At 50.9% G+C, this 27,520-nt stretch overlaps 10 protein-coding genes across 10 annotated transcripts; 7 read left to right on the forward strand and 3 right to left on the reverse strand.

Moving 5' to 3' along the window:
- Window positions 1-1,527, forward strand: RHO25_009032 (uncharacterized protein; the record flags this gene model as incomplete). The annotated part of the gene is made up of 1 exon (XM_023604815.2): window positions 1-1,527. The coding sequence occupies one exon, from the start codon at window positions 1-3 to the stop codon at window positions 1,525-1,527; it is 1,527 nt and encodes a 508-aa protein (XP_023460474.2).
- A 1,070-nt stretch (window positions 1,528-2,597) lies between these two features.
- RHO25_009033 (uncharacterized protein) lies at window positions 2,598-4,508 on the forward strand (the record flags this gene model as incomplete). Its single annotated transcript, XM_023604816.2, has 4 exons — window positions 2,598-2,921; window positions 3,007-3,129; window positions 3,176-3,976; window positions 4,086-4,508. 4 exons carry the CDS (start codon window positions 2,598-2,600, stop codon window positions 4,506-4,508), a joined length of 1,671 nt encoding a protein of 556 aa, XP_023460475.1.
- Window positions 4,509-5,379: 871 nt separating this feature from the next.
- On the forward strand, window positions 5,380-5,823 carry RHO25_009034 (uncharacterized protein; the record flags this gene model as incomplete). The annotated part of the gene is made up of 3 exons (XM_023604818.1): window positions 5,380-5,475; window positions 5,547-5,643; window positions 5,702-5,823. 3 exons carry the CDS (start codon window positions 5,380-5,382, stop codon window positions 5,821-5,823), a joined length of 315 nt encoding a protein of 104 aa, XP_023460473.1.
- Window positions 5,824-6,298: 475 nt separating this feature from the next.
- Window positions 6,299-7,249, forward strand: RHO25_009035 (uncharacterized protein; the record flags this gene model as incomplete). Its single annotated transcript, XM_065603136.1, has 1 exon — window positions 6,299-7,249. One exon carries the CDS (start codon window positions 6,299-6,301, stop codon window positions 7,247-7,249), a length of 951 nt encoding a protein of 316 aa, XP_065459208.1.
- A 2,142-nt stretch (window positions 7,250-9,391) lies between these two features.
- On the reverse strand, window positions 9,392-12,781 carry RHO25_009036 (uncharacterized protein; the record flags this gene model as incomplete). Its single annotated transcript, XM_023604819.1, has 2 exons — window positions 9,392-12,355; window positions 12,413-12,781. The coding sequence occupies 2 exons, from the start codon at window positions 12,779-12,781 to the stop codon at window positions 9,392-9,394; spliced, it is 3,333 nt and encodes a 1,110-aa protein (XP_023460465.1).
- A 3,996-nt stretch (window positions 12,782-16,777) lies between these two features.
- On the forward strand, window positions 16,778-17,942 carry RHO25_009037 (uncharacterized protein; the record flags this gene model as incomplete). The annotated part of the gene is made up of 7 exons (XM_023604820.1): window positions 16,778-16,831; window positions 16,903-17,025; window positions 17,092-17,214; window positions 17,324-17,410; window positions 17,473-17,598; window positions 17,674-17,805; window positions 17,874-17,942. The coding sequence occupies 7 exons, from the start codon at window positions 16,778-16,780 to the stop codon at window positions 17,940-17,942; spliced, it is 714 nt and encodes a 237-aa protein (XP_023460466.1).
- A 154-nt stretch (window positions 17,943-18,096) lies between these two features.
- RHO25_009038 (uncharacterized protein) lies at window positions 18,097-19,959 on the reverse strand (the record flags this gene model as incomplete). Its single annotated transcript, XM_023604821.2, has 1 exon — window positions 18,097-19,959. One exon carries the CDS (start codon window positions 19,957-19,959, stop codon window positions 18,097-18,099), a length of 1,863 nt encoding a protein of 620 aa, XP_023460716.2.
- Window positions 19,960-20,806: 847 nt separating this feature from the next.
- On the forward strand, window positions 20,807-23,686 carry RHO25_009039 (uncharacterized protein; the record flags this gene model as incomplete). The annotated part of the gene is made up of 1 exon (XM_023604822.2): window positions 20,807-23,686. One exon carries the CDS (start codon window positions 20,807-20,809, stop codon window positions 23,684-23,686), a length of 2,880 nt encoding a protein of 959 aa, XP_023460715.1.
- Window positions 23,687-23,738: 52 nt separating this feature from the next.
- Window positions 23,739-25,112, reverse strand: RHO25_009040 (uncharacterized protein; the record flags this gene model as incomplete). Its single annotated transcript, XM_065603137.1, has 1 exon — window positions 23,739-25,112. One exon carries the CDS (start codon window positions 25,110-25,112, stop codon window positions 23,739-23,741), a length of 1,374 nt encoding a protein of 457 aa, XP_065459209.1.
- A 1,681-nt stretch (window positions 25,113-26,793) lies between these two features.
- On the forward strand, window positions 26,794-27,408 carry RHO25_009041 (uncharacterized protein; the record flags this gene model as incomplete). Its single annotated transcript, XM_023604823.2, has 1 exon — window positions 26,794-27,408. One exon carries the CDS (start codon window positions 26,794-26,796, stop codon window positions 27,406-27,408), a length of 615 nt encoding a protein of 204 aa, XP_023460718.1.
- Between the last annotated feature and the right edge of the window lie 112 nt (window positions 27,409-27,520).

Consider the following 27,520-nt stretch of genomic DNA (forward strand, 5'->3'; position numbering starts at 1 on the left):
ATGGAGACACTGCGAAAACTATCGGGCTTTGGCCAAAAGGTCAACATTGATATCAAGATCAACAACCCACGAGCGACATATACTACTCTGGACCGCATAGAGGGCACCGTCTCCATTCTCGCACCAACGGATATCAACTTCGATGAGATTGACATCGAGTTCATTGGCACCTCAAAGACATTTGTCGAGCGCATGACAGCAGCAGCGGCAGTGTCTGGTCGATCAGAGGCATTCCACCAATTTTTAAAGCTACAGGACCGCTCGGTGCAGGATGCATACCCAGCAGGTCAGACCTTGAAGGCTGGCGTCTTGTACACATTCCCTTTCCTCTTCGTCATTCCTGAACAACTCCTTCCAAAGGTCTGCGGGCACAAGTGCAAGTCGATGTGCGTTCGTGAGGCACACCTTCAGCTTCCTCCGACTTTCGGTGACCACGATCGCGAGGATGGCATGGACGAGAAGGCCCTTGACGACTTCGTGCCAGAGATGGCCAGCACTCGCTATGGCGTCCACGTTAGAATCTGCAGAGTCAGGAGAGGAGAAGATGACGAGGTAATTCGCAGCAATATTGCCAACAAGGCTAGGCGAGTGCGCGTCATTCCAGCAACCGAGGAGCAGCCACCACTCGACATCGACACCGACGACAAGGAGTACTGCATCCGCCGAGAGAGAGTCATCAGGAAGGGCGTCCTACAAGCCAAGGCCGGTACACTGGTCATGGAGGCTATCCAGCCTCCAGCCATCCTCATGCGCGCCCGAAGCAACTCCAGCACACCAGCAATGTCGAGTGCCAGAGTCAGCCTTCGCTTCGACCCCGCCGACAAGCATGCCCTCCCACCTCTCCTTGGCGACATGGGCGCCAAATTGAAAGTCTGCACCTTCTTCGCCAGCACCGCCCGCTCCGGCTTCCCAGACAAGAAGAAAGCACTCCAAGACCCATCACAAGGCATGCATAGCGAACAAATCAGCCTTTCTTCGCGCTGCATGGCAAGCATGACATCCGACAAATGGACTGCCTACGAGTCTGAGAAGGACTCTCACCGCGACTCGGGCTTCTCCACCGGCTCTTCCATCCCAGCCCCAAGCAAAGACTACAAAGGCGCTCGATTCTTCGTCACTCACCTCGACGTCCCCATTTCCCTTCCAACGAACAAAGCTTTCGTCCCTAGCTTCCACTCCTGCCTCATCAGCAGGATGTACCAACTCAAACTCGAACTCCATCTCCAAAACAAGGGTCTCGTCGGCACCATGGACCTCAAACTTCCCATCCAAATCTCTTGCACTGAAGGTGACGGCGACTGGAGTCCTCGACGAGGTTCCGTCGTCGAAGGCATGGAGCAATGTTCCGAGGAAGAACTCGTCGATGGCTTCTTCGATGAGCGCACGATGCAGATTCCGGCTGAGGCGTTCGTTGGACATAGCGATATCCGCCGGGCGAGCCCTCCTGTTACACCACGACATGAGTTGCCGCCGAGTTATTCTTTCTTTGCGCCTGCGACGGGTGGGCAGACTGTTCCCGCTTATTAGGCCAAGTCTTTTTCGGCCACTTTACTTATCTGAATTTCTGGATTTCGTCACATTACGACTTTATGATTTTCTTTTTCTGATCAGCGCTTTCGGCAACATCAAAGAGGTTTTAGTTGGGAAGAGATTGGGAAAAAGACTGCTTGGCAAGATACCCTATAGATCTGGCATTTTTGTTTTTCATAGCGTGGAGTTTCAGCGATTGTTTGTGAGAAGGAAGAGTGGGGTTTCAGCATCAAGACAGAACGAGAGATTCGTGATACCAAAAAGTTCAATAGAGAATGGTGTAATACATAATTCTGAGCGTCGCATGAACAACTCTTTTTCCACTCCACTTCTTCGAGTAGTGCTCTCTCATGAATCCACCAACAGATGACGCTTATGGCAGAATGAGAGGGCAATGTGAGGAAATGCACTCTTGCGCATTAGTTCCAGTGTTTCGGCCAATTGGTAAGGCTTGGTTCAGGTCACTGCATGAGGCAGAGTAGAAGAGGTGCAGTCGTCTTCAAAACACTGGATCAGCGGCTTAGTTCCAGGTACCCGCAGCACTCATGCACAGAAGTGTTTAGTCTCGGACCCAAACCGATAATGAAGATGGAGGTGTTTGGTTGTCCGCCCGCTTCCGAACGAGCGACTGCACAGCCTCATTCTGATCTTAGTCAGCCTGCGATGATCCGATACCGAGGATGTTGTCAATGCAAGCTGACGACAATTCCTCTACAGGCATCAGTATTCTTCGCGCAAACCTTGTCCTCAGCGACGCTCACTCTTGCTGTCCGCGACATTCGTGTGAGGGCGCAGGCTCATCAGGATTCGAGGAAGGAACGACCTGTCTACGCATTCTCTCCGGCGAAGCAAAGAAAAAGCTGAGCAAGAGCCAAGCTGCCTGCCTGCCAGCCAGCCAACCCTGCCAACGCAACAAGCCCCATCTCGAAAGTTCCCGACTTCAGAAACCAAAACAGAACACGTCAAGCGCAAAACATCACATCAAGAACCATCTCCACTATCCCCTCACCCCAGTTCTGCCGCCTCTCCAGTCCCACCCCCATCACCACCCATCTCCTCTCGCACAAATGTCCTTCTACAACCACAAAGACCCCCTCCCACCCGGCGGCTTCGCCAAATCCTGGGCCGAAAGCACCGGTCTTGGCGGCATCAACCACTCCAGCTCCAGCATGCACGTTAGAATCGTGTTAGACGCGCAACAAGCTTCCGCGAGCGGAAATGTGACTTATACGAATTTGGATCAAATCTCGGGAAGTGTGCTTGTGAGGAATCTGAGGGCTGAGCAGGTGAATTCGATTGTGGTCAAGTTGGAGGGGGAGAGTCGGACGAGGTTGATGACGGCTTTTGGGGCGAATGGGGAGAGGCCGAAGGCTGTTTTGGAGTATCATAAGGTGAGTTTTTCGTGGGCGAGGGTTTGGAGTTGGAGGGGAGGAGACTTGGTATGGAAAGTATCTTGCTGACACGATGTGGATTTAGCTATTGTACAAGGTGCAGATGGTCTTCCCGGATACGAAGATTATGCAAGGGCGAGTTACTTCTAGCGGGAAGACGGCATATGCGCTTCCTCCAGGAGAGCACGTCTATCCCTTCTCTTTCAAGGTATGAGAAGCATTTGAGGAGTGACGACTTGCACTGATCAGAACAGCTACCTTTCAACAATGACTGTCTAGCGAATGGGCCCCAACAACCAGTGATAGTCGGCATGGAATTTGCACGACCGGCACCTCGACACGTCAAGAAGACACTGCCGCCTACACTGAGTGGATTCCCTGGTGAGGCGGAGATCAGATACTATGTCAAATGCACAGTCGGTCGACATGGCTTCCTCAAGGAAAACGCCAGAACACAGGCACCTTTCAACTTCTTTCCAATCGAGAACCCGCGGCCGCCTATCACCGGAGCTGAATGTTTCGCACGGCAAAAGCACCGCTTCGATGGGTTCGAGGCACCTTCAAGTCCATCAGTCGGAGATAAAATGAAGGGCATGTTTGGGAAGAAGTCTGGTAGCACGCCGAGCTCACCAATCGTCGGCAGCGGCTCGCCTTTCGTTAGCATCGATGCGCGACTACCGGAACCTCCGATTATTACTTGTAATCAGGATCTACCACTCCGGCTGATCTTCAAGAAACTGAGCGAATTTGGCGACGAAGTCTTCATGAACTCGTTACAAATATCTCTCATCGGGCATACGAAGATCCGTGCTCAAGATGTGTTCCGCACAGAAACCAACAGCTGGATTATTTGCTCAACCAGCAATATGAATGTATTGCTCGGTCGACCTTCCGATCCAGTCGACACCGAAACGGTCGTGGATGACCGATTATGGAGAGGGCCCTCACATGTTTTACCGAACACTGTCGCGCCCAATTTCGAAACCTGCAACATCGAACGCACATACCAACTCGACATTCGGATAGGTCTCAGCTATGGCGATCGAGACGCCAAGGTACGCATTGGCCAATGGCGAAGAGTGGTGAGACTGCGTGAAGAGATCTTCCCTTTCTATCACTACTTCGTTGGTTTCATGAACTTGCTAACACTTTCTCTTTCTACAGCCTCAACAGATCATCCTTCCACTTCGCATGGACTGCCAGATATTCTCCGGCATAGCACCGCCAGCTGAGGTTATCGCGCGAATGGAAGACGCAAAGGCTGGTCTTCCACCCCGACGGACATCGAATGCTAATGGTCTGCATCAGAAAATGCAGAACGAAGGACGAATGGATTCCGACTTTGGCTCGAATCAAATCCCTCCGACTCCGATTGAACATTATGGCTCTGCACCCTGGCCTGGACAACCTCATCCTGGGAGTAGTAGTGCTGCGCCTAATTATGATGATGCGCCTCCGCCGAGCTACGAAGATGCTATTGCGCAGGGTGCTGGGCCTGTGACGGCGCCGAGGCCGACGTATGCTCCTCCGGCGCAAGTCGAGGATCCTTTGCTGGGTGGTGGTGATGAGAAGAAGGGGTGGCATTGATGACGAGCTGACTGCATAGATGTATAACGAGGCATAGATGGTACGATATGAGCTTCGGAATTGTTGCATATCCATCTGGCTACAATTCTTCCTCGCAGGTGCGAGGATTGAATCACGGTAAGGAGCCTGAGAGGGATTGTTGATCATGCGCAGACATTCGGATCCGACAATATGTCTTAAGCGACCGACACCTGACATTTTGAACCTCGCCAGCTCTTGATAGCAGCTCGACACAGCCTCTGGCCTCAAAACATGGGAGCAGAAAGTACCTCTCGGCACGTGCCGAGCATGAACTACCCTCTCTAGGCGGGGAAGCTGGAATAGACGAGCTCCGCCACATGATGACCAACGTCATGTCTTGCGCATCTGGATCCCTTATCTCTAACATTCCATATCATATTCACTCATCATTCCCGATACCCTGCTACTCCATTCTCGCCGTTGCGAAAATGCCCTCCTATCCAGAACCCGAACTCTACTGGACACAGCCTACGCAGCATTGTCCGAACTCGAAGTTTCCTGTTCTGGTCTATCGAAATGTCTTACCTGAGGATTTGAGTATTGAAGCTGTAGAGAAGGCTTTGGGGAGGAATCAGTGGAGGAAGGGAGGAGTGTTTAAGCATTATCCTACTGCGCATTTTCATTCGAATACGCATGAGGCTTATGCTGCGGTGAAGGGATGGACAAGATGGGTGAGCTTGTTATCAAGCTTGTTAAGTGATCTAGGGCTGACATTGAGGGAAAGTAATCACTCTTCATCTTTTGATTCCAGTCTGCTGGAGGCTCATGCTGACATTTCTTGACTTTTCTGAATCGTAGTATCTATGGCATCGGACCTCTTGACGATGAAAGCAAGGGCATCTCGTTTGATATGAAAGCTGGAGACGTTGCGGTTCATGCTGCGGGTGTGGCACATCGGAATGTGGAGAGTAGTGAGGATTATGAGTATGCTGGATTTTATCCAGAGGTATGACGGAGCGAACTTGGACTCTGTGCGAGACTTGCTCTTGGTCGAGGTCAATATTGATGTTTGTATAGGGTGCTCCGCACTGGGATAACAACTTTTGTAAAGCCGACAAGGAAGAGACCGAGATGAAGAAAGAGGCTGCGCGGAAGATAGCTGTGCCGGATTGTGGTATGCTATGTCGCGTTGAAGTCATTGAGGTATGTGCTGTGCTGATATGTTGGACTAGATCCGATTTATGGCAAGGATGGGCCTTTGCCCAGGATCTGGAACAAGGTTGACAAAGGGCCATCGTTTGCTACTTCATTCTTCAACAGTCTTTTCGCATCGAGTCTCAAGAGTACGGGTTGATATTGACTCCGCATTGAATGATTCTGCATGACCAGGCTCGAACGATCTCATAGCAATTTGATTCGACTTCCGTTGCCAACTCGAAGGTGGTGCAGGGAAGGTGTTGAGAGCACCGCTCATCAGAGGTACTTGGAAGTGGTTTTGGACACTTGGAATCTGATCGAAGGTTCATTGTATGGTCTTGCCCTGCCAGTTCTCAAACTAGTCCGGTCAGAAGCCTCACGATTGGCTGAGCGTGCACAGCGTCTCCAGGATCAGTCGGAAACACTTATTATGCCAAGCCATTCGTCCGACTCGTCATTCAGGATCGTCATAGCGGACCTCCATTAATGATATGAGCCCACATATGACATATTAAGTTCTTTCTCCAGTTTTCACATCATCTGCTACACTTCTTTTCAATACTATCAGCACCACCGAGACAGAGCAAAACCTACGAAGATCCCGTGAAGCCCTCGCCACTAGGGAAAGAAACATGGCGCCGTCTGGGCCAGAGTATCATACTGACTGGATTTGGTGTCGCGGCTCGAACGTGCATATCGCAAATCACCGGAATTGGTTTACATCGTTCAAGAAGATCAAGTCTCGAATTGCCAACCCTTGCTGCTGCGAACCTGGAGGCGAACCTTCCACGTTCGCGGTTCGTGGTATTGGCGATGTCGAGCTTAACGTCGTGAGCTGCGAGAAACGCACCGGGCCAAAATCACAAAAGAAACTCGTCCTCAAAGATGTGCTATACGCACCAGATATACTCTGCAACGTCCTCGGAAAGCCCATGCTCAAGACTCATTACAGAGACTCACGCTCGTCGAAGAAGAGATCTTGGCTTGACGACAAAGCGGGCGCGGGAGCCATCATTCTAGACCATCCACTACTTCCTCGCCTGCGACTTGTTGGAATGAACTCCCGGGAGACCTGCTTGAGGGAAGCACCGTGTTCCCTGGACTGGCGGTGGAGCGACAAAGAACGCGCCAAGTGGACTCCACCGAGGGCTCCCGGCTGGTTTGATCTTACTCCTGAACAGGAAACTTGGATCAAACCCAACTACGAGACAGAGTGGAGATGTCTCTTCTTACATGATTTGAGAATCGACGGCTTCGCGCAGCGCCTTGAAGGGCGCTGCCTCATGAAACACTTGATGCACAAGGAAGCCGAGGCCAAGCCATCCGAAGACCAGGAAGAAGCCGATGATGGTACCGATTTAGACGAGTTGTTCAGCGACATGGTGGAAGAAGACCCGTGTGCTCATTTCCTGGATCATTACTTTAGCAAGACTCAACTTGATCTGATCCGGAAGCATTATGGTCATTCTGGTAACCTGATACGCACTCTGGGTCTGAAGCCTTGGAGTCCCGGGAGCTCAGAGCGAGCAATGGAGGCTGTGAGGTCAATGGAAGCAAAGACTAGAGTGCCGATCACAGCTTAGGGATGACTGACACCGCTCACTCGCTCACCTTGTCTTGTGGGAAGCTTCAAGCCGCAATGTGAACATAGCTGCAGTGCTATAGGTAAATTAGACTTCACGATTCGAATGCTCCGGACCTCACCAGCAAACGAATTGTATCATCCCGGGCAATTGAGCACAACTATGCTCAGTCTTCATTCAATCTCTGAGGCTTCGAAAGCCAGAGAGCTGGAACGTACTCCGGAGCTCACAGTCCGCAGACATCAATCATTATGGACTACAGACACAGCCTGAGTACTGTTGCTACCGCGATCGTCAAGCTCTGCGAGATCCATCGTCTGAGATTTCGGGGATGGTATTTGCCCTTCTCTACCAAATTCTAAATACAAGGCGCAGATATCCATCCATAGCCATGTTCTTCCACTCGCAAGTGCCAGAAGCAGAATCTTAAATATTTCCGTAGGCGATGAAATCCATATCGCGATGAGGAACTCTCAAGCGCAAGAATGTTCGACATTTCGTTCTTCCATCTGCAACTCCGCCTCTTGCTCTCCCAAGACGTAACAGAAGAAGAGTCCAACTCTCTTGAGCTCAGTCAAAGTCACTCTGTCCTGCTCTGCCAGTGTGGTATCCAACGAGCCCGACACATATCATGAAAGCAAGATTGCAATAACTGTCTCCCCTGAGTCAGTGTTAGAGCTAATACAAATTGATCTTTCAGCCTACGTAGTCTTCGAGATTGAATCACAGGCTATGCGCAATTATAAATTCCGCAGCCTGGGGAGCATAGCCTGAGTCCGGGCGAGCAGCAGCACTGGAACTGTCGTGGGACGAGCTGTATAGGCGCTTTGCCGTTTTCGTCGAGAGTCGTTGGTGTTGCCATGACGGAGAGGCTCGAGAGGAGCATGAGAACAACCGTGATGAAAATCTTCATGTTGGGCAAGAGAGTCCTTGCGGTTTGAAAGACAGCGTGTCTGTGGATGAAATGATTCAATGGAGTGTATGTGTTAGAACAGGCCCTTGAGGTGCGACGGAAAGTGGCGAAGATATATACTCAGAAGGGCGCACGGTTTTTTGCTTGCCTTGACGTGTCCGAGCCTACAAGCACAGTCCTACGTGCCTGCCGACTCTTTTCGTCGTTCTCGAATCCAAATGGTTGGATTCCGCGTGTTTTGACTTTGGAAGTCGTCCGAGTGAATGAATTGATCAACGACTTCACGTTCATTTTCCGTGACGACTGGCGCTGGCACCTGCTTTCAAGTAAGCGCCAGTTTTCCTCAAGAGTACTGCCTTGAATAGGACAGTTTCGGGTGGTTCGTATCTCCTTTTCGCGCCGTCAGTGTAAATACAGTCTCCTCTGGCGCTCCTATTCGGAGCCGAAATCTGCCTTAGGGCTTATCATCATCAACGAGATTGGACAGCCCTAAATGTCAGCATATGCTTGCGCGTGCGCGGACAGATACGGAAAACAAGGTGTCTAGAAACTGTATTGGGAGATTCGTTGACGTTGATCTTGGTGCTCCCAGCACGTTGGCATTCAGAAGCAGTTGTTGCAGAGTCTGTCGTCCTTGCAGCCACTAGCACGGACCGCAAACCAGAGGGCAAGGATATATCCGCGTCGTAGTGACTGCTATTCCCAGGTCGGAAACGATAGGGCATCCGGTGGTTGGTGTGACTCTTCTCCAAGCAGCATCTGAACAACACGCTCGTGGCCCCTGATCAACGCTTCCTGCTTACAGACAAGGCTCGAACAAATCTCGACCCATCAATCATCGTGAGAGTGGGCAAGCATAAGGTATCGTTCGATCCACAAGCTGAGTACTGCGCAATCTCAAGACGTATGTCTCGGTAGCACGACTAAACTCCGCAGTAGACTCTCTGCGACAGAGTCTCGAAATTTCAAGCACAGCATGTCTAATCTGTTGCAGTCGACGAAATGTTGCCCAGCTCCCAGCGATCCAACATGGCGTCTGCCAACCCTTTTTTGACTCTTTTCGCGCCCTCACCGAGGGGACCGATCAATGCCAACACCAACCAAGAATCCTCCGTCACGACCATTCTGGAAGTTGGACACATTCACAGTAATCTTCGATTCGGCCTCCGAACTCTTGCTACCACGATCATGAAATTTCATTAGAACATCATGCTACTCACTAAATCCATTCAACCTACCCAGATTATGACCTTGATCTCCAGCGATTGCGCAGTCCTAATCGCACAGACGAGACACGGTCCACCCTCGCGCACCACAATAGCATGCTTGCTTCGCTCACTGCACCAAGCCCGAGCAAGCACTTCTGCGCCTTTGCCAGTCGCATTAATCATCATGCACTTTCCACCTTCCCCTTCATCATCGTCATCCTCTGGAATGTGATCATTCAACTTCTCAGCCTCCCATGCCGTGAGCTGGAACTGCTTCAGCTCGCGACGGTGGACCTTGTGGGGGCCATTATAGCATACTGGCAAAGTGATGAATATTGGGTTGGTGTAAAGCGTGTAAGTGACCGGATCTTGTTGTTGACCAATTGAGAATGTGATACTTGCTCGGTATTCTGCTTCGACGTCGGTTTCTTCTGTGGTTGTGCTTTCTCCAGGCTCTGCTGTTAAACGCTTCAGCGCAATACTGGTTACTTCGACATTGCTCTGTGATTTGGGTGGTGGCTGCGGAGCAGTATAAGCCTCATTTGAAGTCATGTCTGCAATATACGCATCGGTGTCTTCTTTCACGTCTGGTTTGGTATACTTGTAGCGTTCATGACGGCCGCCGATGTAAATGGTGTTATCGCCGGCTTGCACAGGTCTCTGGGGAGGTATTGGCCGTGCCGTGAGTCTCACGAGCAGTGGATTGAATGGCCCGGGTGTAGGTGGACTGATTTCCACCGCAGGCAGAGGACCCACCCAGCCACCTAGTGATTTGACGCCAGGCATTGCGCCGAGGACTCGACCGACAGCACTTCGTGCTCGCCAGTAGCTCTGCTTCTCCAGAATAACGTTGCTGTCGAGATACTTGGCGACACCCAGCGTTTTTGCCACCGAGGGCGAACACTGAATCAATGTAGCCATAATTTTGAATGCAAAGTGCTTCCCGGGTAGCGTAAGCCCGTATAGCCAGTCCGCAACGTATCCGTTCACTTGGCCGCCATTGTGCATCTTGGTGTAAGCTTCTTCCGCATTCACACGTGCTTCGTTAGTATATGGCCAGCGCATCCTCTCGGCAAAGCGAAGAAGACCATCCACTTGGCTCTCATGGACTTGCGAATAGAATTGTATAGTGTGTCCCATTACGTTCCATTTGTGATCTCTCATCTTGACGGCCATCTCGTGCTTGAGCTTCTGTTCCCTGGTGTTGTCGAAATCAGCATTCCAGTCCTGTATTCTTAACTTCACATATTCCAGGTTCGATTCCATCACAGCCTTATATTCTTGATCGGCAAGCTGTGCAGCTGTCGTGTAGGCCTCAAGTGCCTGATCCAGTTGATTCAACAAAAGTCGCGCAGCTCCCATGCAGCCCCATGCCTTTGCGCTTTTCGGGTCCATTTCCTTCGCATTCCACCCATCGTACAATGCCTCGGCGTGCTTTGATAATTTCAGATAAGCGCCAGAACGGTTGAGAAGGTAGACGAGATTTCTACCTCCAATCTCAATTGCTTTTGTAAACAAATCCACGGCTTCTTGATCTTTTCCTTGTTGCATAGCCGTTTCACCTTCGAGGTTGTACGCGTCGGCCTTGGCTGCGTCCTCTGCGGAATTGGGTATCTTTTTGAGTTCTTCGGGCACAGGGGCAGGCTTGAGCACAACCCGCACGTTCTTGATCCATTGATCACTAATAATGAGCGTGGCTAAAACACGTGCCGTGAGACCAGATATCCAGGAGTTGCGGTATTGCTGCATTCTTCTGGCCAGTTCGACACCGAGGATAAACTGCAGAAGAAGATTCCAGACCTCTTGTTGATTCATACAAAGTACGAAGATGGCAGATTGGTGGACAAAATGAGTGAAGATGTCATCCCGGTTAAGACTTGCGTACAACTCGCTAAGCTCGTTTGCAGGATCAAATTGTCGAGCAGGATCTAACCATGTCGTGGTGCTCTTGAGGAAGTCGTGAAGGTCATAATAGTCTTCTTGAACGTTCTGTCCCAAGCGATGAGTCTCAGTGCGTAACTCTTCCAAGCGGCGGAGCAGTCGTTCTGCGGGAATTGCCATCGTGGCCGTGGACACGAGAAAGGTATTCTCGCGCTTGATGCCGTAGACCTCCTCGTAGTCCCACACCTCTAGCGCAAAGCCTTCTAGCGTCACTGTACCTGGATTGACGTTCTCGTACTTCGGGCTCGTTTCCGGGTCGAAGAAAACGCCATCTTCTTCTTCATCATTGTCGTATTGACTCTTCTTCAGCTTTTTGATAAATTTCTTTTTGTGGTACGCATCGAGAGCAGCATGCTGCGACTTGGTGAAGCCTTTCTGTTGACTTTCAAATGGGGAGCCCCTCGCATGCTCATTACTACCTTGCCAACTCACGTGGGCGGTTGTTTTGGCACTCCACGCCGCTGGACCGATGAGCGAGACCACGAGTGCTCCTGTACCAAGGTCATCCTCGAACACTTTGATTACGTCAAGACGCTTTTCAAGAGCATCAAGCGCCGCATCCGGATCTTTGGAGGCGGCAGCGGCTTCGATGGTCATTGGAACAGCCGGCTTCTTCCCCGGAAATTGAATGCTGCTCTCCGTTTTGCGATGGCCGAAAATGCCTGACAAACCACTATTGCGTTTGCTCGTCGGTCCTGCGACCACCGTGGATGGTTCGCCGCCACTTTGAGATGGGCTTGGTTCTGGGGCTTGCGTTACGCCTAATTCGACGAGGCGCTCAGATATGATGTCGGAAATATCGGGATCCTGCTCTGCAGATGCTCGAGCAAGCAGGGACAACAATCGAACGTTCGATTCTCGCCCAATTTCTTTCTTGGTAGCATCTTTGAAATTCAAGTTTGGGAACAGGCGTACCAGAATATTGTTGAATTGGCGGATCTCCTGCACCATCTGTTGGAATTTGGTCTTGTCATTGACAGCCCAGACTGTCATATTGCCAGGAGTCGCGGCCTGCTGGCGATCTCTTCCTACTTTGGCGCCAGCCTAGATCCTCATTAGTAGCTGCAGAAGCCCTTCCAACACAAGTGCATATCTCCTTACTTTGCTAAGCCAGCCTTTCATGCCGGAAGATGGAGCTGGGTCACCATTCGGGGATACCTGGACCAACCCATAGCGGCTTCGCAGCTTTTTGGTATCATTGAAGGTCTGCTGAATACCACCCAGCGCCTGAAAGACGACCTTTTTGATCTGATCCTCTTGCAGACGAGGATCCCATTGCCCTAATCCGGCTTCGAATTCTCTGAAGCCAACAGCATCTCCCCAAGCCAGAAGGCGAAGTCTTTCAATTTCAAGCTTCGGCCGACAAAGCTCAAATTCAGGTCCGTTCCTTTTTGAATGGCCAACGATGTCGAAAACATTCACACATGCCCTCCAGGCTCCTGCAACACTTGGTGAAAAGCTGATTGCCATTGTTAGATCATTCGACAATGCTTTTCCGTGCCCATAGAGATTTCTTCTCCTCAGATCCAGTCGTCTATGCTGGCCCAACAAGAGCTCCGTGCAGCGCTTCGTTTACCAGCGCAAAGAGTGCGCAGAACACCTGCAGGATGTGAGAATGGTGAAAGCAGGCGCAGCAGCGCGAACTGTTCGTGCTAAGCCTCAGTCATTCGTGCTTTCGAAGGATTGCGCTGCCATGAAGAGGGGCTGGCTTGGCACAGCCACGGTCAAGACAGCCTCAAGCCAGGCGCAAATGCGAGCTGTTGTTTGGATGCGCCAAGAATCCTCCGTGATGATCAGACTGGTCCTTTGCGATGATCCCTTGGCATGTCGATACTATCGTAGCACGAAGTGCTCCCGCCCATGGGTCTCAGGAAGAGTTTGACTATCATGCTGTGAGACCGCATCGCGATTGATATCATCAGTCTACTTGGAGCAGTTACAGCAGCTCCGATTGGGGAGAAAGACCTGCTGCCTCGGCCGCCATAGCTTTAATGGGTCTGTACACTGAGACTCGAGAAAACCCCGTTTTCTAGCAGCGTTCTGATGCGCTAGGATCTCGTGTCTTCGAGAGATGTACCCCATTGCCAGGCCACTTCACACTGGTATGCACACTGTCGACTGCGACATCACAGTCCCTGACGGGTCTCATGTTGGGGCATCGATGTAGCTTACGACAAGTTCCACAAGTAAGGGGTCCAGAGAGCCGGCGACGATACGAAAGCGGAATCAAATTGGCACGAATGTCTGTGTGGCAGGAAGAAGTGATGTGGGAACAGTGTTCATGTTGGTGTCACCATCGGAAAAGTCGGCCCGAATCTTTATGCCTCAGGCATAAAATTGACATGTAACTTCACCGTCGTGTCATCGTGTCCGACGTGCTGCAAGCCACGTCCAATATTGTCCATTGTCCTCAGCCTCAAGAAGCTCAATCGCTTGGAGATGTGTCCATAATTGCCTGAATTCTCTGACAATGATGGCGCCAGCCTTAATCGCCCTTCAAGAGCACGAAGTCCATGCTACAACCACTCTCTGATCCCCCCGAAGGCCCAGGATGCTGGCAGTAGTCTGACCACGAATGAGCCGGATCTCCTGAGTCCTTACTCCATCCTAAGCGTCAGCCACAACGTATGAGATCTCCGTCGGCCACTCCGTGTAGTCACGATGTTCATCCTGCATGTGGCTGCGTCGGAGTGAACCTACTCGCTCTAAAGGTGGCGATCTCAAGATCAGGCCCGTCCATGATTCGTAGATATCAGTCTTTGGAAGATGCACTTGCCTAAGGAGAACCAGCCCAAGCAAGCTCAAGCGACAAGCACACCGACAAGCACAATTACGCCGCTCGTGACTACGACGCCGACCTTTCCATGCAACTATCAACAGCGACAATTTCAGGAGAGCACTATACCCCAACCCTGACAAAGGCTCCAAGTACGATAGTCACGCCACTTTTTATACGCCCGCAAATGAGTAGACCGTGAGCGAGTTTGTGACGCCACTGTCCACTGTCTCTCCCACTGTACAGGAGACGTTCACAGAAACCACAACATCTACGGAGACTCTCTCTTCGACGTCTTTCTCAACGCCATATATAGCAAGCACACCTGTCGAGGTCGTGACCCCAACGACTACCACAACGAAAACAATCACATCTGCACCACTTACGACAACGACTGTCTGGACTACCATCTTCACATCCACAAGTACCATCACACTCCGCGCCACAGTCTATGAAACAACGACCATCACCAACTCGGTCAGCCCTTAACCTATCCAACTCATCCGCAATGGCAATTTCAACGGCAACAGTCTCGACAACTGGACTAAGAGCGCAGCAGACCAAGCAGCCGCTCTTGGCGCTCAGAATGAAGCTGGCTTCGTCCAAATCAACAATGCCGGAGGCTCTGGTACTGTGCGAAGTGTGGGCCTGGGACAAGATTTTGCATTCACCCGAGGGCACAGTTTCACCCTCACTGCCAATTTTGCTATCATCGTGATTTGCAGTTCCGAGCTCAGAGGACCGCAAGCTGGTGTACACTGTTATGACAATCAGTTTACGGGAAGCAAGAACCTGGTCTTTGATCTGAAGAGAGCGGTATCTGCGATGGCCACTCATTAATTGCTTGCTGCTCTGATCTTTGGTCGACCAGCTGGAACAGCGAATGTCGCGGTGTCATGCAACAGTATTTCCTTGCAAGTCTTGTCATGAGAGATGAGTCGGAGATGGAAGTTTGGAATCGAAGACGATACAGATCCATTCAGCCATCACTAGAGAAGTAGTTTGAAAGACGCCATGATGCGTCAAGACTGGCAAAACGACGACGATTTCCTCAAATTTTGGACTTGATCAATTCATCTCCACCATACTGCATTTGCTGGTCATGTGAAAAAGTGTAGGTACTTTAAGCTTGCCACCTGGATTGCTAATCAACAGAGTAGGTCGTGGCGTTCCTCTGCTTTGCATGTTGATGAGGAAGGTCATGCATCCCTTTGTCATCGCCGGTACTGACAAATCAACATACATGAATTGGTACTCTTCTCGTCACTGCGCGTGGTCAATGCATTGTGGGGTAATCGCAGTCGTTGGTACAGAATGTTACACCGCAGGACCTGAAAACCTTTGAAATGCTCGGGGATACTTGTGAAGTAGTGGTAGTGGTAGATGTGGCTTCGGGCCAGGATGAGGATGCTTTGCTAACGCGCTACAGATGTGCTTGCAGTCGATCGGCGAGCGCATCGGAGGGACAATGTGAGCCATCTTCGATTCACGCGCTAATAGCTCCAGCACCATAAAACTGAAACAAACAGCCTAAGAGCGATGCTTCCTATGGCTGTCCGATCTTGTCTACATCATGTGATACTTCATCCCGCTCCATTGCCTGGATGTGCCACTTTTTGCGCCAATCTGCAACGACATGGAAACTGCGTCGTATCCATCGACCAATGCTCTTACGCGCGACATATACATCCCTGAGCATGCTGCTTCACAGAGCTACTCCGCTCTCCACATCAATGCACAATCAAGCCCTCGTTGGCGCCAAGCCGGGGGCATGGAGGCGTCCAGCATAGGAAAATGCACTTCGTGCATATGAAGAAGGCTTCAAGCAGGAATTGTTTCTTATTCTTCTCCTCATACTTCTCACATCACCTTTATCGAACCGTCACAACGAACCTGCAGCAGACTTGTCAGCCTTGACGATTAAACGTTTGAACCATATATTGGACGCAATGTATATCAACAGTCTCATCACATTCATTGGCCTCGCAACTGGAGTTCCCGCTTTCCAACCAGTAAGTTTGATTGTTATCTCATCTGTTTAGAAGGTGCTCTTGCTAAAATGAAGATAGAATGAAGTATGTCAAAGCCTCAAGTGTGCTGTGTCTTTCACGGAAGCTGATAACATGCAGGGGCCAGAATGCAAACTCACCTGTGTACGTTGAATACCGGCTCAATTGAGCTACTTGACGCTGATGCATAATGTGCAGCGCAGCCGTCTTGGAGCGGTAAGCAAGGAGTTTCCGAAAATATAGTCGCTACAGGCTTGACTTAACTGTATTGCCGGCAGGAGTATTGCGTAAGCAGCATGACCAAGTCAATGGTCGAACGTTATCTCGGGAGAAGTTTGACCCATCCATAGCCTCCATACCATTGGGTAGGTGCGAGAGAGAAGGCTTGTAGTCGCACACAATATGGTTGTACGGACGACAACGGGGTGAGTATGGTGATCGATGCTTAACAGCACGAACTTCTAGCTAATCCTATCGGATCACCTCCAGCGAAATTGCGAAGAGCTCCTTCAGCGACCACCTCTCTGTGTAGTGAATGGTCCATGCATGGCAGGTCCGGCAGGATGCCTGGAAGACAAGACAGGAAGGCATGACGGATTGCCTCCTGGAGAATATGTGGGCCACTGCCCAAAACCACAATCGCAGCTTCAATGGTGTCAAAACTGCCGCAACTCTTGCGCCATGAGATATCCACCCGGCGGAGCAGAGTTCCAAGAGTGTATGCGAGATCGATGTGTAGGTGCAATGGGAGTGAGGCCTCGGTGGTTTTGTGGTAGTGCCATACTGATCCGGAGTGCATTACTCAGCTTAAAGAATGCCCTTCTAGTCTCCTCGATGAAATACAATACGACGATGCGAAAGCCCGGTGTGTTCAGAAAGGTTTGCTAGATGGGGACGCCGACTTTCAGACCTGCGTGACGAATTCATTGGTAAGAGAGACCCGACTTCTTGTTTGGCATTCAGGTAGTCTTACTAATCCTGTGCTTATACTCTAGAACGGGACCGTGGAGGAAGAATATCGTTGCCGCTTGCAATTTTTCGACACCAACACCTATTGTACCGGTCTCAATTATACAAGCGGCGAGTACAAGTACCAGGACTGCATCACAAAATCAATCGTATGTAGCTTCATCGAGAGGGGCGACTTCCCTCTATCGACTTCTGCTGGTTGACTTACGTACATGTCAGGGAAGCAGCTGCTCTGATGAAAACCGTTGCCCATACCAGATTTACAGAGCCCGGAAATATTGCGAACGTGACGATGATGATGATGACGACCGCTTGAACCTCCACAAATGCATTTCTGATCAGCTGGTACGTACTATAGTTGATAAGCTTGGCTCATGAACGTGGTCTAACGAGAATTTTGTGTCTAGGCTGGCCTTTGCTCGAGCGATACCCTATGTGAAGAGCGGTATCCTGATGCACAAAGCTATTGCGCGCCAGAGAATGGCGATGAATACGGAAACCCGGAGTTCCAAAAGTGTGTCGCAAAGCTACTGGTAAGTCACTTGAGATTTGACAACGCGGGGCTATCTACGTTCTCGTGAACCTGCATTGCTGACAACGTACTGTAGGACCCATTCTGTCGCAAGGACTTCGCCTGTGATAAGAGAAAAGAAGATTCCGAGGACTATTGCCGAGACCACGATCATGAAGACCTTAAGGAACTTGATACAAAGTTTGACAAATGCATGAAAGATTGCCTGGTAAGTCTCCAAGGTTGCCGGAATGGTGGAGCTGCTTGGGGACTGATCTTGCTACTCACTATCCATAGGGTGCAATATGCCCAGAATACTCGGAAGCCGCCCAACAACACTACAAGCAGTACGCCATGGATTTGTAATGTTGTCGAGCAACCTTCAAGTGCAGTAACAATAGTGACAACGAGAAAAGGCGTTCTGTGGACAGCAAACAGATTGAACAATGATCAAGACACAAAGGCTTGGAATGGATCGAACTGCAGGATCGTTTCATCACGGCATTTGGTGGAGCAGGAACTATCCCAACCCCTTCCCATTCTTCCAATTCTTCCAAAACCTCCTAATCTTATTCTGCACCTGGTGATATTCCTCCTTGAATGCAACCCCATGCCCCGCTCCCGGCACAATCATAAAATCAAAATCCTTTCCCGCCTTATTCAAAGCATTCACAACCTGCAACGTACTCGAAGGATCAACATTCCGATCCAACTCCCCCACAAGCAACAACAAAGTCCCATTCAACTTATCCGCATGCACCACATTCGATGCAGTATCATACAAAGCATCATGCACAGGCCATCCCATATTCAATTCATTCCACCACAATTTGTCGATTCGGTTGTCGTGACAGCCGGCGTCGGCTATGGCGGCGGTGTAGAAATCGCTGTGCCAGATGAGAGCACTCATGGCGTTTTGGCCTCCGGCTGAGGCGCCGAAGATTCCGACGCCGCCGGTGAGGTCCATCCATGGTCGGTCTCTGGCAGCGGCTTTGATCCAGGTGATGCGGTCTGGGAAGCCGGCGTCTTGGAGATTTTTCCAGGCGACGTCTCGGAAGGCTCTGCCTCGCCAGGCGGATCCCATGCCATCAGATTGCACGACAATGACATCATTCTCATCGGCAACTTTTTGGAAGCGTGACGCCAGATATTTTTGCGTCTCATTGTCTAGTTCTTTCGGCGTATCGGCATATTGTGGTGAGGCGTAAACATGTTCGAGCACACGGTAGCGTTTGCTCGGGTCGAAGGTCTTGGGGCGGACTATAATTCCATAAATCTCAGTTTTACCATCACGACCTGGAGCGGAGAATCTCTCTGCCAGTGTGACGTTATCCCAGAGTTGGATGTTCACGGCCAATGGTCCAATGCGGTTGCCTTGGAAATCTCGAAGCACGCCTTGCATAGGCTGGTCGACACGGGACCACATGTCCTCAATCGTACCGTTGTCGTGGACGACATTGTGATGAACACCGTCACCATCAGCTGTCAATATCTTGAAACCAGTACCATCGTAGTTGATGCGGGCCAGATGCACATGATATGGACTTTGCTCTTCCACCATGCCGTACGCTTGGAAGTACAAGACCTGCGCCTTCTCATCGACATAGATGACATCGGCTACATCGAAGCCGTCTTGGGTCACTTGTCTGATCGAGTCTTGGCGGGGAGAAATCCGTCCTTCGTTGCGAGTAGTGTTGACCAAGTATATTGAGTTCCAGCCATTCCTTTCACTGAGCCACCACATCTGATCGGTCTCGTTCATATAGTCCCATCGAATCTTGTGCAAGAAATCGATGCCCTTCTCGATGTGCTCTTCTATCAATATTCGGGTATTGCCATTTGTGTCGAGTTCCACCATCCTTAAGGATTTGTAGCCCCTCTCGGCGATCATGTAACGGTATGTCTGATTTCGAAACCCCCATTGTGCGTCCTCTATCATTGCGTTAGTATCCAAGATGTAGTCATTCCCGATGTCGATCTGTTTCTTCGCGACAAGGTCATAAAGTCGAGGTTGTTTGATAGTGATGTTGTCACCTGGCTTTTCGTATTCAAATTCGATCAGCCTAGGCTGAATTTGATCTGTCGGACTCGATTCGACCAATGTGACACTGCGGTTCTGACCAGGTGTAGCGACCTGATAGACCACTGCATACTTGGCGTCCTGAGATTTGTATATCGTCTTATTGTCAAATTGCGTTTCCTCTGTTGCAGTCGTCGAAAGTGCCGTCTCTATCCCAGCCCCGTCGGTCATGTAGAGATTGAAAGCCTTCACTGACAATTTTGGAAACGTCTCTTGGGTCTCAATGGGATTGACATTAAGCCGCAAACAAAAGGCATGCCCAGTGTGACAGATCAGGAGCCATAGGAAAGTGGACCAGGCCATGGTTTACAACAATATGCAGGAGTTCTGTCGCGCCGTCACATTTGAACGTAGGTTCTATTTTATATGTCGATGGCATAACCGATTCTCCCGGCGTACATCAACAAGGTATCCGGTTCTCCCAGTGTATATCGATGTCATGACCGATTGTGCCAGTCTAGTGGTCGAGATCGTCGTCTTGTAGTGCTTACTGCTGCAGTGCGAGTGTGCCACCATTCTGAGGTCGTAGCATTATAGGTGAGAGGTCTCCAGCACTAAGTAGTCAGTGGTCGATACGTACTGTAATCCGAAATTAGTCCATTACAATCAGACGGATTCTACCGTGAGTGGATTGCTAATTGCTGGAAGTACACGTGGATTGACGAAGAGTGAGCCATGAATACATATCGCTATGATGCTCTCCTGATGGCTTGTGTTAGTCAATATGCTTGGGCGAATCCGTTTGCGACGTTCGTGTCGCAGTGCCACGATGCCATTCTACGCATTCCGCACAAGCAGAGGATGAACGATTGACCGATCGCAGTCTTATCTTGCCAACGATTTTTTCCGTCAGGACGCGGGCGCGGGCGCGGTACCGCTGTGTTGTGTCCAGCTACTGCGTCAGGCGCGCCAAGACTCGGTCACACGTAGCGTCACGACCATCGCCTTCCAAAACAAACCACTGGGTGTAAGATGGAGATGAAGCTAGGTGGTCAACAAGGTGGTGTCGTGGCTGCTGCACGAGTTGGTGTTTGCACGATGTATCCCCGAGGACTTCATCGAATTCCTAATCAAGTTTGAAGGTCAATTTCACGGCGAGTCCGTGCTCGGATCGCATCGACCAGCAGGCCATGACCTCGACACACCAGACATGGCAGAGCAATCGCCCTTCTCAGAAGCCTCTCCTGACGATGCAGAGGGCGTCGCGAACGATGATCAGTCATCATCGAATCGTACAGCTTCCTTTGCCCGTGCCGGATCTTCGCCCGCCGTAGGACAATCGTCGGACACCCCGGGGTCGACATCGAATACACATGCGCCGCCGGGGGCGCACGAGCAGGGCGGAACTCCGGCACCGAGCACGAAGCCCACCGTCGACGCGCATGGCAGAGCGTTGAACCCCAGGTCGTGCGTGACCTGCCGGAAGCGTAAGGTCAAGTGCAATAAGGTCTGGCCATGCAATCATTGCAGCCGAGCGCATATCGAATGCGTGTTCCCGGCGCCTGGAAGGGCTCCTCGGAAACCACGAAAGCTAGGTGAAGGGAGGGACAAAGAGCTGCTGGAGCGATTGCGCCAGCTGGAGAATGTGGTAAAGGGACTAGGCGCGGAAGTGCCAGGAGATGAAGCCAAAAGCAAAGATGAAGAGAAGCAGAAAGAGCACCCAGCTGGCCGCGAAGTACTTGAACATAGCTTGAATGGAGGTACGACTGCGCTGGCCTTGAAAGACTCGGAAGAGGAGTTCCGCAACAAGACCAGATGGGTGGAGGACCAGCAGAAGGGCCGCTTCGAGACGAGATTCGGGCGCTTGGTCGTGAACGAGGGCAAGTCGAGATATATCAACAACTCCTTTTGGGCAAATCTGAGCAATGAAGTTGAAGATCTGAAAGGTATCTTGAATCAGTCCAGCGATGATGATGAGGACAATTTGGCAGTCTCGCCCGGATCAGGTTCGATTCAACTGCCGCCAAGCAATTCTCAAGCATTCGTGTTTGGCTTCACTTCGCAGAATGTGGATATGCTCTCATTACATCCCCTTCCAGGCCAGATCAAAGACTACTGGGACATTTTCAAAGACCGCGTCGATCCGTTGTGCAAGATTTGTCACGTTCCGACTCTCGAAGGGACAATACTCAGCTCCGCCGCACACCTTTCCAATCTGTCGCGAGGTTTTGAGTGCTTACTCTTCGCTATCTACTATGGCGCAACCACGAGCCTGGTAGCGGAGGATTGTGTGAAGATGCTGGGAGAGGAGAAGGCGGTTTTGCTCGCCCGGTATCGTTTCGGTCTCCAGCACGCTCTCGCAAGGGCGAACTTTCTGACGACCGAGGAGATCGTCGTGCTCCAAGCCTTCGTCATTTTCCTTATATGTTTGCGACGGAACAGCGATGCGCGCGTCATCTGGACTCTTACCGGCCTCGTGGTCAGGATAGCTCAGACGATCGGGATTCATCGTGATGGATCACATTTCGGACTTTCACCTTTCGAAATCGAGATGCGCCGGCGCTTGTGGTGGCAAGTATGCATTCTTGACACAAGGGCCAGCGAGGATCATGGCTGTGACCCGACTATTGTCGAACAGTCATTTGATACGAAGATGCCTCTGAACATCAACGACGAGGACATGACACCAGAGATGGAGGATTTCCCACCTGAAAGAAAGGGCTGCACAATCATGTCATTCTGTCTGCTGCGATTTGAGGTCGCAAACACCTTCCGCCGACTGAACTACGTCCCTCCTGGCCCACCCAAGGCGTGTAACGAGTTCTATCAATCTGTTACGCTGCAAGACAAGGAGCGTTGGATCACAGAATGCCATCAGCGGCTCGAAGAGCGATATCTCAAGCATTGCGATATGAGTGTGCCACTATTTTGGGTAACAGCGACAGTGGCCAGGCTGATGATGAGCAAGATGTGGCTCATAGTCTATCATCCATTTCAGAGACAAAGCGGAGGCGCTTCACTCCCACCAGAGATCAAGGAGAAACTTTTCATCACCAGTCTGGAGAACATCGAATACAGCTATCTGCTCGAAGTTGAGGAAAGAACGAAAAAGTGGGGCTGGCTGTTCAGAACCTACATTCAATGGCATGCACTAGCATTCGCGCTTTCAGAATTATGCCACAGGACCACCGGAGATATGGTTGAGCGAGCGTGGAAAGCAATCGACGAAACCATAACTGGCCGCTGGGGTCTAGAGGAGACCAATACCAACCACCTATGGCGACCACTGAAGAAGCTATATAAGAAAGCCAAAGAAGCCCGCGCCAAAGGCCTCCGAGAGGAGCTTCTCCTCAAGCATCGGGACGGCGCGCCAGCGAGACACTACAGCCCGAATGCGAACCCCATGTTCGGTCACCCAAATCGCTCCACAGTGACCAGAGCGCCCCTCAGTGCAGCACAATTGCAACGCTTTCATCAAGGCCCATCATTCGGACAGACACCACTTGACAAGCATGAATTGTTACGCTCGCCGAAGCTTGGCGAAGTCGGCCCAGACGAAGTACAGAACCCGGCGTATATCACTACAGACATGCTCGATCAAACATGGCAACCAGATCTCGACACCGATATCATCGGAAATTTGCCAGCATCAACGGCAGCACCGTTAGCAGCACCTGTACCGCAGCAGGAACTCGCTCGGCAAGCAGCTCTTGCTGAAGCATATTTCACCCCAGTCTCTGGCGCCACGTTCGGCGAGCTCGCGCAGGGCTTCCGGTCTACTTCGCCCGCCACGACTACGATGAATTTGCAACAGCAGCAACAGGACTTATTGCTGAACGATGCGTCTCAGCGCATGAACTCGCTCGATTCGATGGGTAATGATTTCTCGCTCATGGATACTTCTGGTAATCTAGATTGGGAGAACTGGGATCAGCTTGTACGACAGGTGGGAATGGATGTTGATTCTGGCGTTAGTGGTATCGGTGGCGCTGGCATGGACTGGAACGGCATGAATTTTGATGCTACGAATGGGACGAATAATGTGAATATGAATCCTGGATTTGGGATGTCTGGTGGAGAGTGGTTTTGAGCATTGGCTTCGATGCAAGATATCAACCAAAAATTCAGCCGCGGACATGAGTTCATCTTTTTGGTTTCCAAGCATTGAGTATAGCCATTTTCTGGTCACGGAAGGGTATCTCATCTGCCAATTCGGGCGGCCATTTCTCGAGGCCCTCCTCCCGCAGCGGCTTCACATCGTGGAGATCAAGCTTTGTGTAATCAGCTCCCGATACCAGAAGGAACTCAAATATCTCCACGCTTGCACACTGCCACGCATCGAGTAAGGGCGCCCGATCTCCGTAATTCAGGTCCGCTCCAGCTTCGACTAGACAGCGAACCACTTCCAGTGAGGCCCACGATCTGCGACAGCAGATACTTAATGCTGTACACGCTCGACGGCCGTCCTGGTACAGGCGATTCAGATCGACGGTCCATGCGATGAGAATTTCCAGCGCTGATAGCCCGAATTCTAATGATGCAAAGCATGCGCACAATAATGGTGTGTCCTTGTTGCAACCTGACAAGCCTTCAACCTTCGCACCCGAAATCAGCAGTAGACGCATAGCGTCTACTTGTCCGGCTTCAGTTGCCCAGCAGAGCGGCGTCCCACCGTAGTTCTTCATGCCAGTGGTCCCAGCATCTATCACTGCACCTAATCGTATCAAAATGTCGATGATCTCCAATTTACCAGATCTTGCAGCATGGTGGAGCGGGGTGACGCCGAAGCGACTGGCGACTTTCACTGGTGCCCCTTGGTCGATGAGCACTTTAGCAATTTCGTTATATCGATGCTCTAGTGCAAGACAGATAACCGGATCAGACGATGTCGTACATGGTGCCTGCAAGTCGCAGCCAAGATCAATCAGATGCTTGACTGTGTCGATATTGCCCGAGTCAACCGCCACGGCCAACGGACTTTGGTTCTCGAACTCCCATATACGACAATTCAAGTCGGCACTCTTTACTCGCACAAGAAACGTCATGACATCCTGGTGCCCATTCCTCACAGCTCGATGCAGTACTGCTTGTCCATTCGGTATATCTTCGAGCTTCTGCCAAGGTGATGATAGATATTGAAGCAATTCCAGCGCTCCAGACTCTGCTGCGATGTCCAGCAGGGAAATTGGTCCTTGATGGTCCGTCCATTTCGCAGTTTCGAAGCCGTACAGCTGCTGGAAAGCTTCGACTGTAGCATAACGCAGCACCAGGCAGCCCAAGAGCTCTTCTAGAGCTTTCAAATCATTCTTACGGACAATCCGCTCCGCGGTTTTGCACAGAGTCGTGAAGCTCCCCACAGTTCCATGCACAAACTGTGCAGGCTTCGAAAGACCAGCTGTCTGTGTCTGATACTGCAGCTCTCTTGCTTTGCTACACTCGACGCGCCAGTCTTGAATTTGAACATTATTGGCGTTTTGTGCTGGATGTATGCCTTCTCGCTCGTCTTGACGGCGCATGAAGCGTTCCCGGCATGCCCGAATGTGGGTGTCAAGATATCTTCGACCAAAGCCACGGCCACAGTCCTCGCAATGCTCCAGATCATTTCCAGTGTGTATGTTGAAATGACGTGAAAGGCCATCTGCTCTGGCAAATATTCTTCCGCAGGTATGACATTGGTGCTTGATCCGCTCGTTTGATGTGGCGTGCAGTAAAGTATGTCGTCGCAGACTGGTTGCACGGCTGAAACTGGCACCACACACTATGCAAGTCGCTCGTCCCATTGTCGATGCAATGATATCAGATCTGCACATCACACGACGCTCTGCCAGGCGGTATTATATCGTGTGCAAGCTTGCAGCAGGACTAATAACGAGATGGAAGATAATGAAACTGGCACAGCTGCACCTCCAAGTTCCTGCTGGATCGAGCTCACGCCACACTAGCTAGCGGAGTTGCACCCCCAATTTCCTGCTGCATCAAGTCTCTAGGATCAGCCACGTTTTCGTCACCTGCAGATCCATGCAAGAGGAAGATGCCTTCTGGTCCTTAACAATCACGCTGCATCAGGAAATCAGTTGGAGGTGCTCGAACTGCTTAGCCTTGCCTCCACACTGGCACAGAACTAGGCGAGCACCTTTGCCTGCCTGATGAGTTAGCCGCTCTTCGACACCTCCATATGGTTTCCACTGTCGTATCGGAAGGATTGAAGTAGAGGCTCTTCGCCTCCAGACTAATCTGGCCGCGAGCGCAACACCTCCACATAGAGACTCAATCAAGATGCTTAGACACCTCCATATACAATCCCCTTCCAAGGTGGCCAAGACCGCCTCCGAGCCATCATATATTCACACAACCCTTCACCGGAAAATGCAACCTTCACAAGATTCGTCCTTCGTTCGTCGACAGCATGCCATGCTCATTGGGCGTCAACCAGACACTCACACAAAACGTTTCGATGCCATCCAAGTCGTCAACTGGCCCACCAATTGAGGCTCAAATTTTGAAAGCCATACAAAATAACGACAATCGCCACCAAACAATGCTAGCAATCACTTTCGGAGTCATCGGAATCTTTCTCGCCCTCCTTGCAGTCGTCATCGCATACCTGCAACTCCGGAGACATACGAAGCACACTCGTGACATTGAAGCCAATCAAGCAAGGGTAGACACTGGATCATCAAGCGTGATGTAAGGGAAAATCAATGCCAACGACATAGTTGCTAGCTTAAGCTTACACTGCGTAGGACGAGTAACGTGAATATAAATGCTGGTTTTGGAATGAGTGGCGGCCAATCGTATTGATGAAGACGCTGCAGTGAACAGAAGTGTCGGTTGAAGTTGTACGATTTGTATGAGATATCATGCATCCGACAACATGTCACATTTCACGACTCCAAAGCGTCTCGCATAGCTTTGATGACTACCACGGCAGCTTTGGAAGGTTTGATAGCTCCATACTAACTCAGCCCATGAAACTTTGCTGTTCGCAACAGCTCCTCGGCCAGGCGTCCGAGAAAGGAAGCTCAGCTGGCAAATCCACGGTGTCGGTCGAGCGGACCGAGCTGCGTACTGACATCAGCTCGCATTCTACGTACACTCCACCTCATCAACAACAACACGGTCAGTCAATTTCAGCCCAAATCGAGCCCCCGAGAACCAAGACCAATATCAAACTCCAAGCAAGAACAACCAGCAACTATGTCAACCTCAAAACAAACCCTCGCAATCCTCCAACAAGTCATAGACGAATTCGGCCCTCGGCTCAACATCCACGGCGGCTCCAAAGTCCTCGTCTCCGACTCCAGCATAGCCCAAGCCCTCTACGAACTCACCGAACCCGTCCGAACACCCTTCGGACCAACCCTCACAGTCGCCTCCCAAGAACAACCCGATCAATCCCAAGTCTCCCAGATCCCCAACGCCACAGTCCTTGCAGCGGATAAATTAGCCATGGACCACTATACCCACGCCGTATTTGGCGTAAGTGGCGAAGACCCAAAGTATATTTTCGGTGGGATTAAGCATACGATTTATGCGTTGCAGCCGAAAGGGTATGCGGTGGTTATTGCGTTGAAGCAGGAAACGAAGCAGGTTTCTGCTGGTGAGGGGGAAGGTGAGTTTCAGGTTAGTTTGGATGATAAGATGAAGTATCAGTCCAAAGGGAGAATTAATAATTTGGAGGATGCGTTGTATTATGCTGGGTTTGAGAGAGGGCGGGTGAAGAAGTTGGAGGATAAGAAGGCTGTTGTTGATGGGCAGGATGTGGAGGCGCAGGTTTTCCTGGCGATGAAGTGGGATCAGTTGACGGCATGAGCATGCGGAGCTTCTAGATTGGCAGCAAAGTGTGGTGATGTTGTGCGTCGTGATAAAAATTTCCAGTTTCGACCATGAGAGCTAGACCGTTGCCATTACAAATCTGCTATGG

Source organism: Cercospora beticola, chromosome 5 (assembly GCF_033473495.1).
Source record: "Cercospora beticola chromosome 5, complete sequence".
Classification (NCBI taxonomy): Eukaryota; Fungi; Ascomycota; class Dothideomycetes; order Mycosphaerellales; family Mycosphaerellaceae; genus Cercospora; species Cercospora beticola.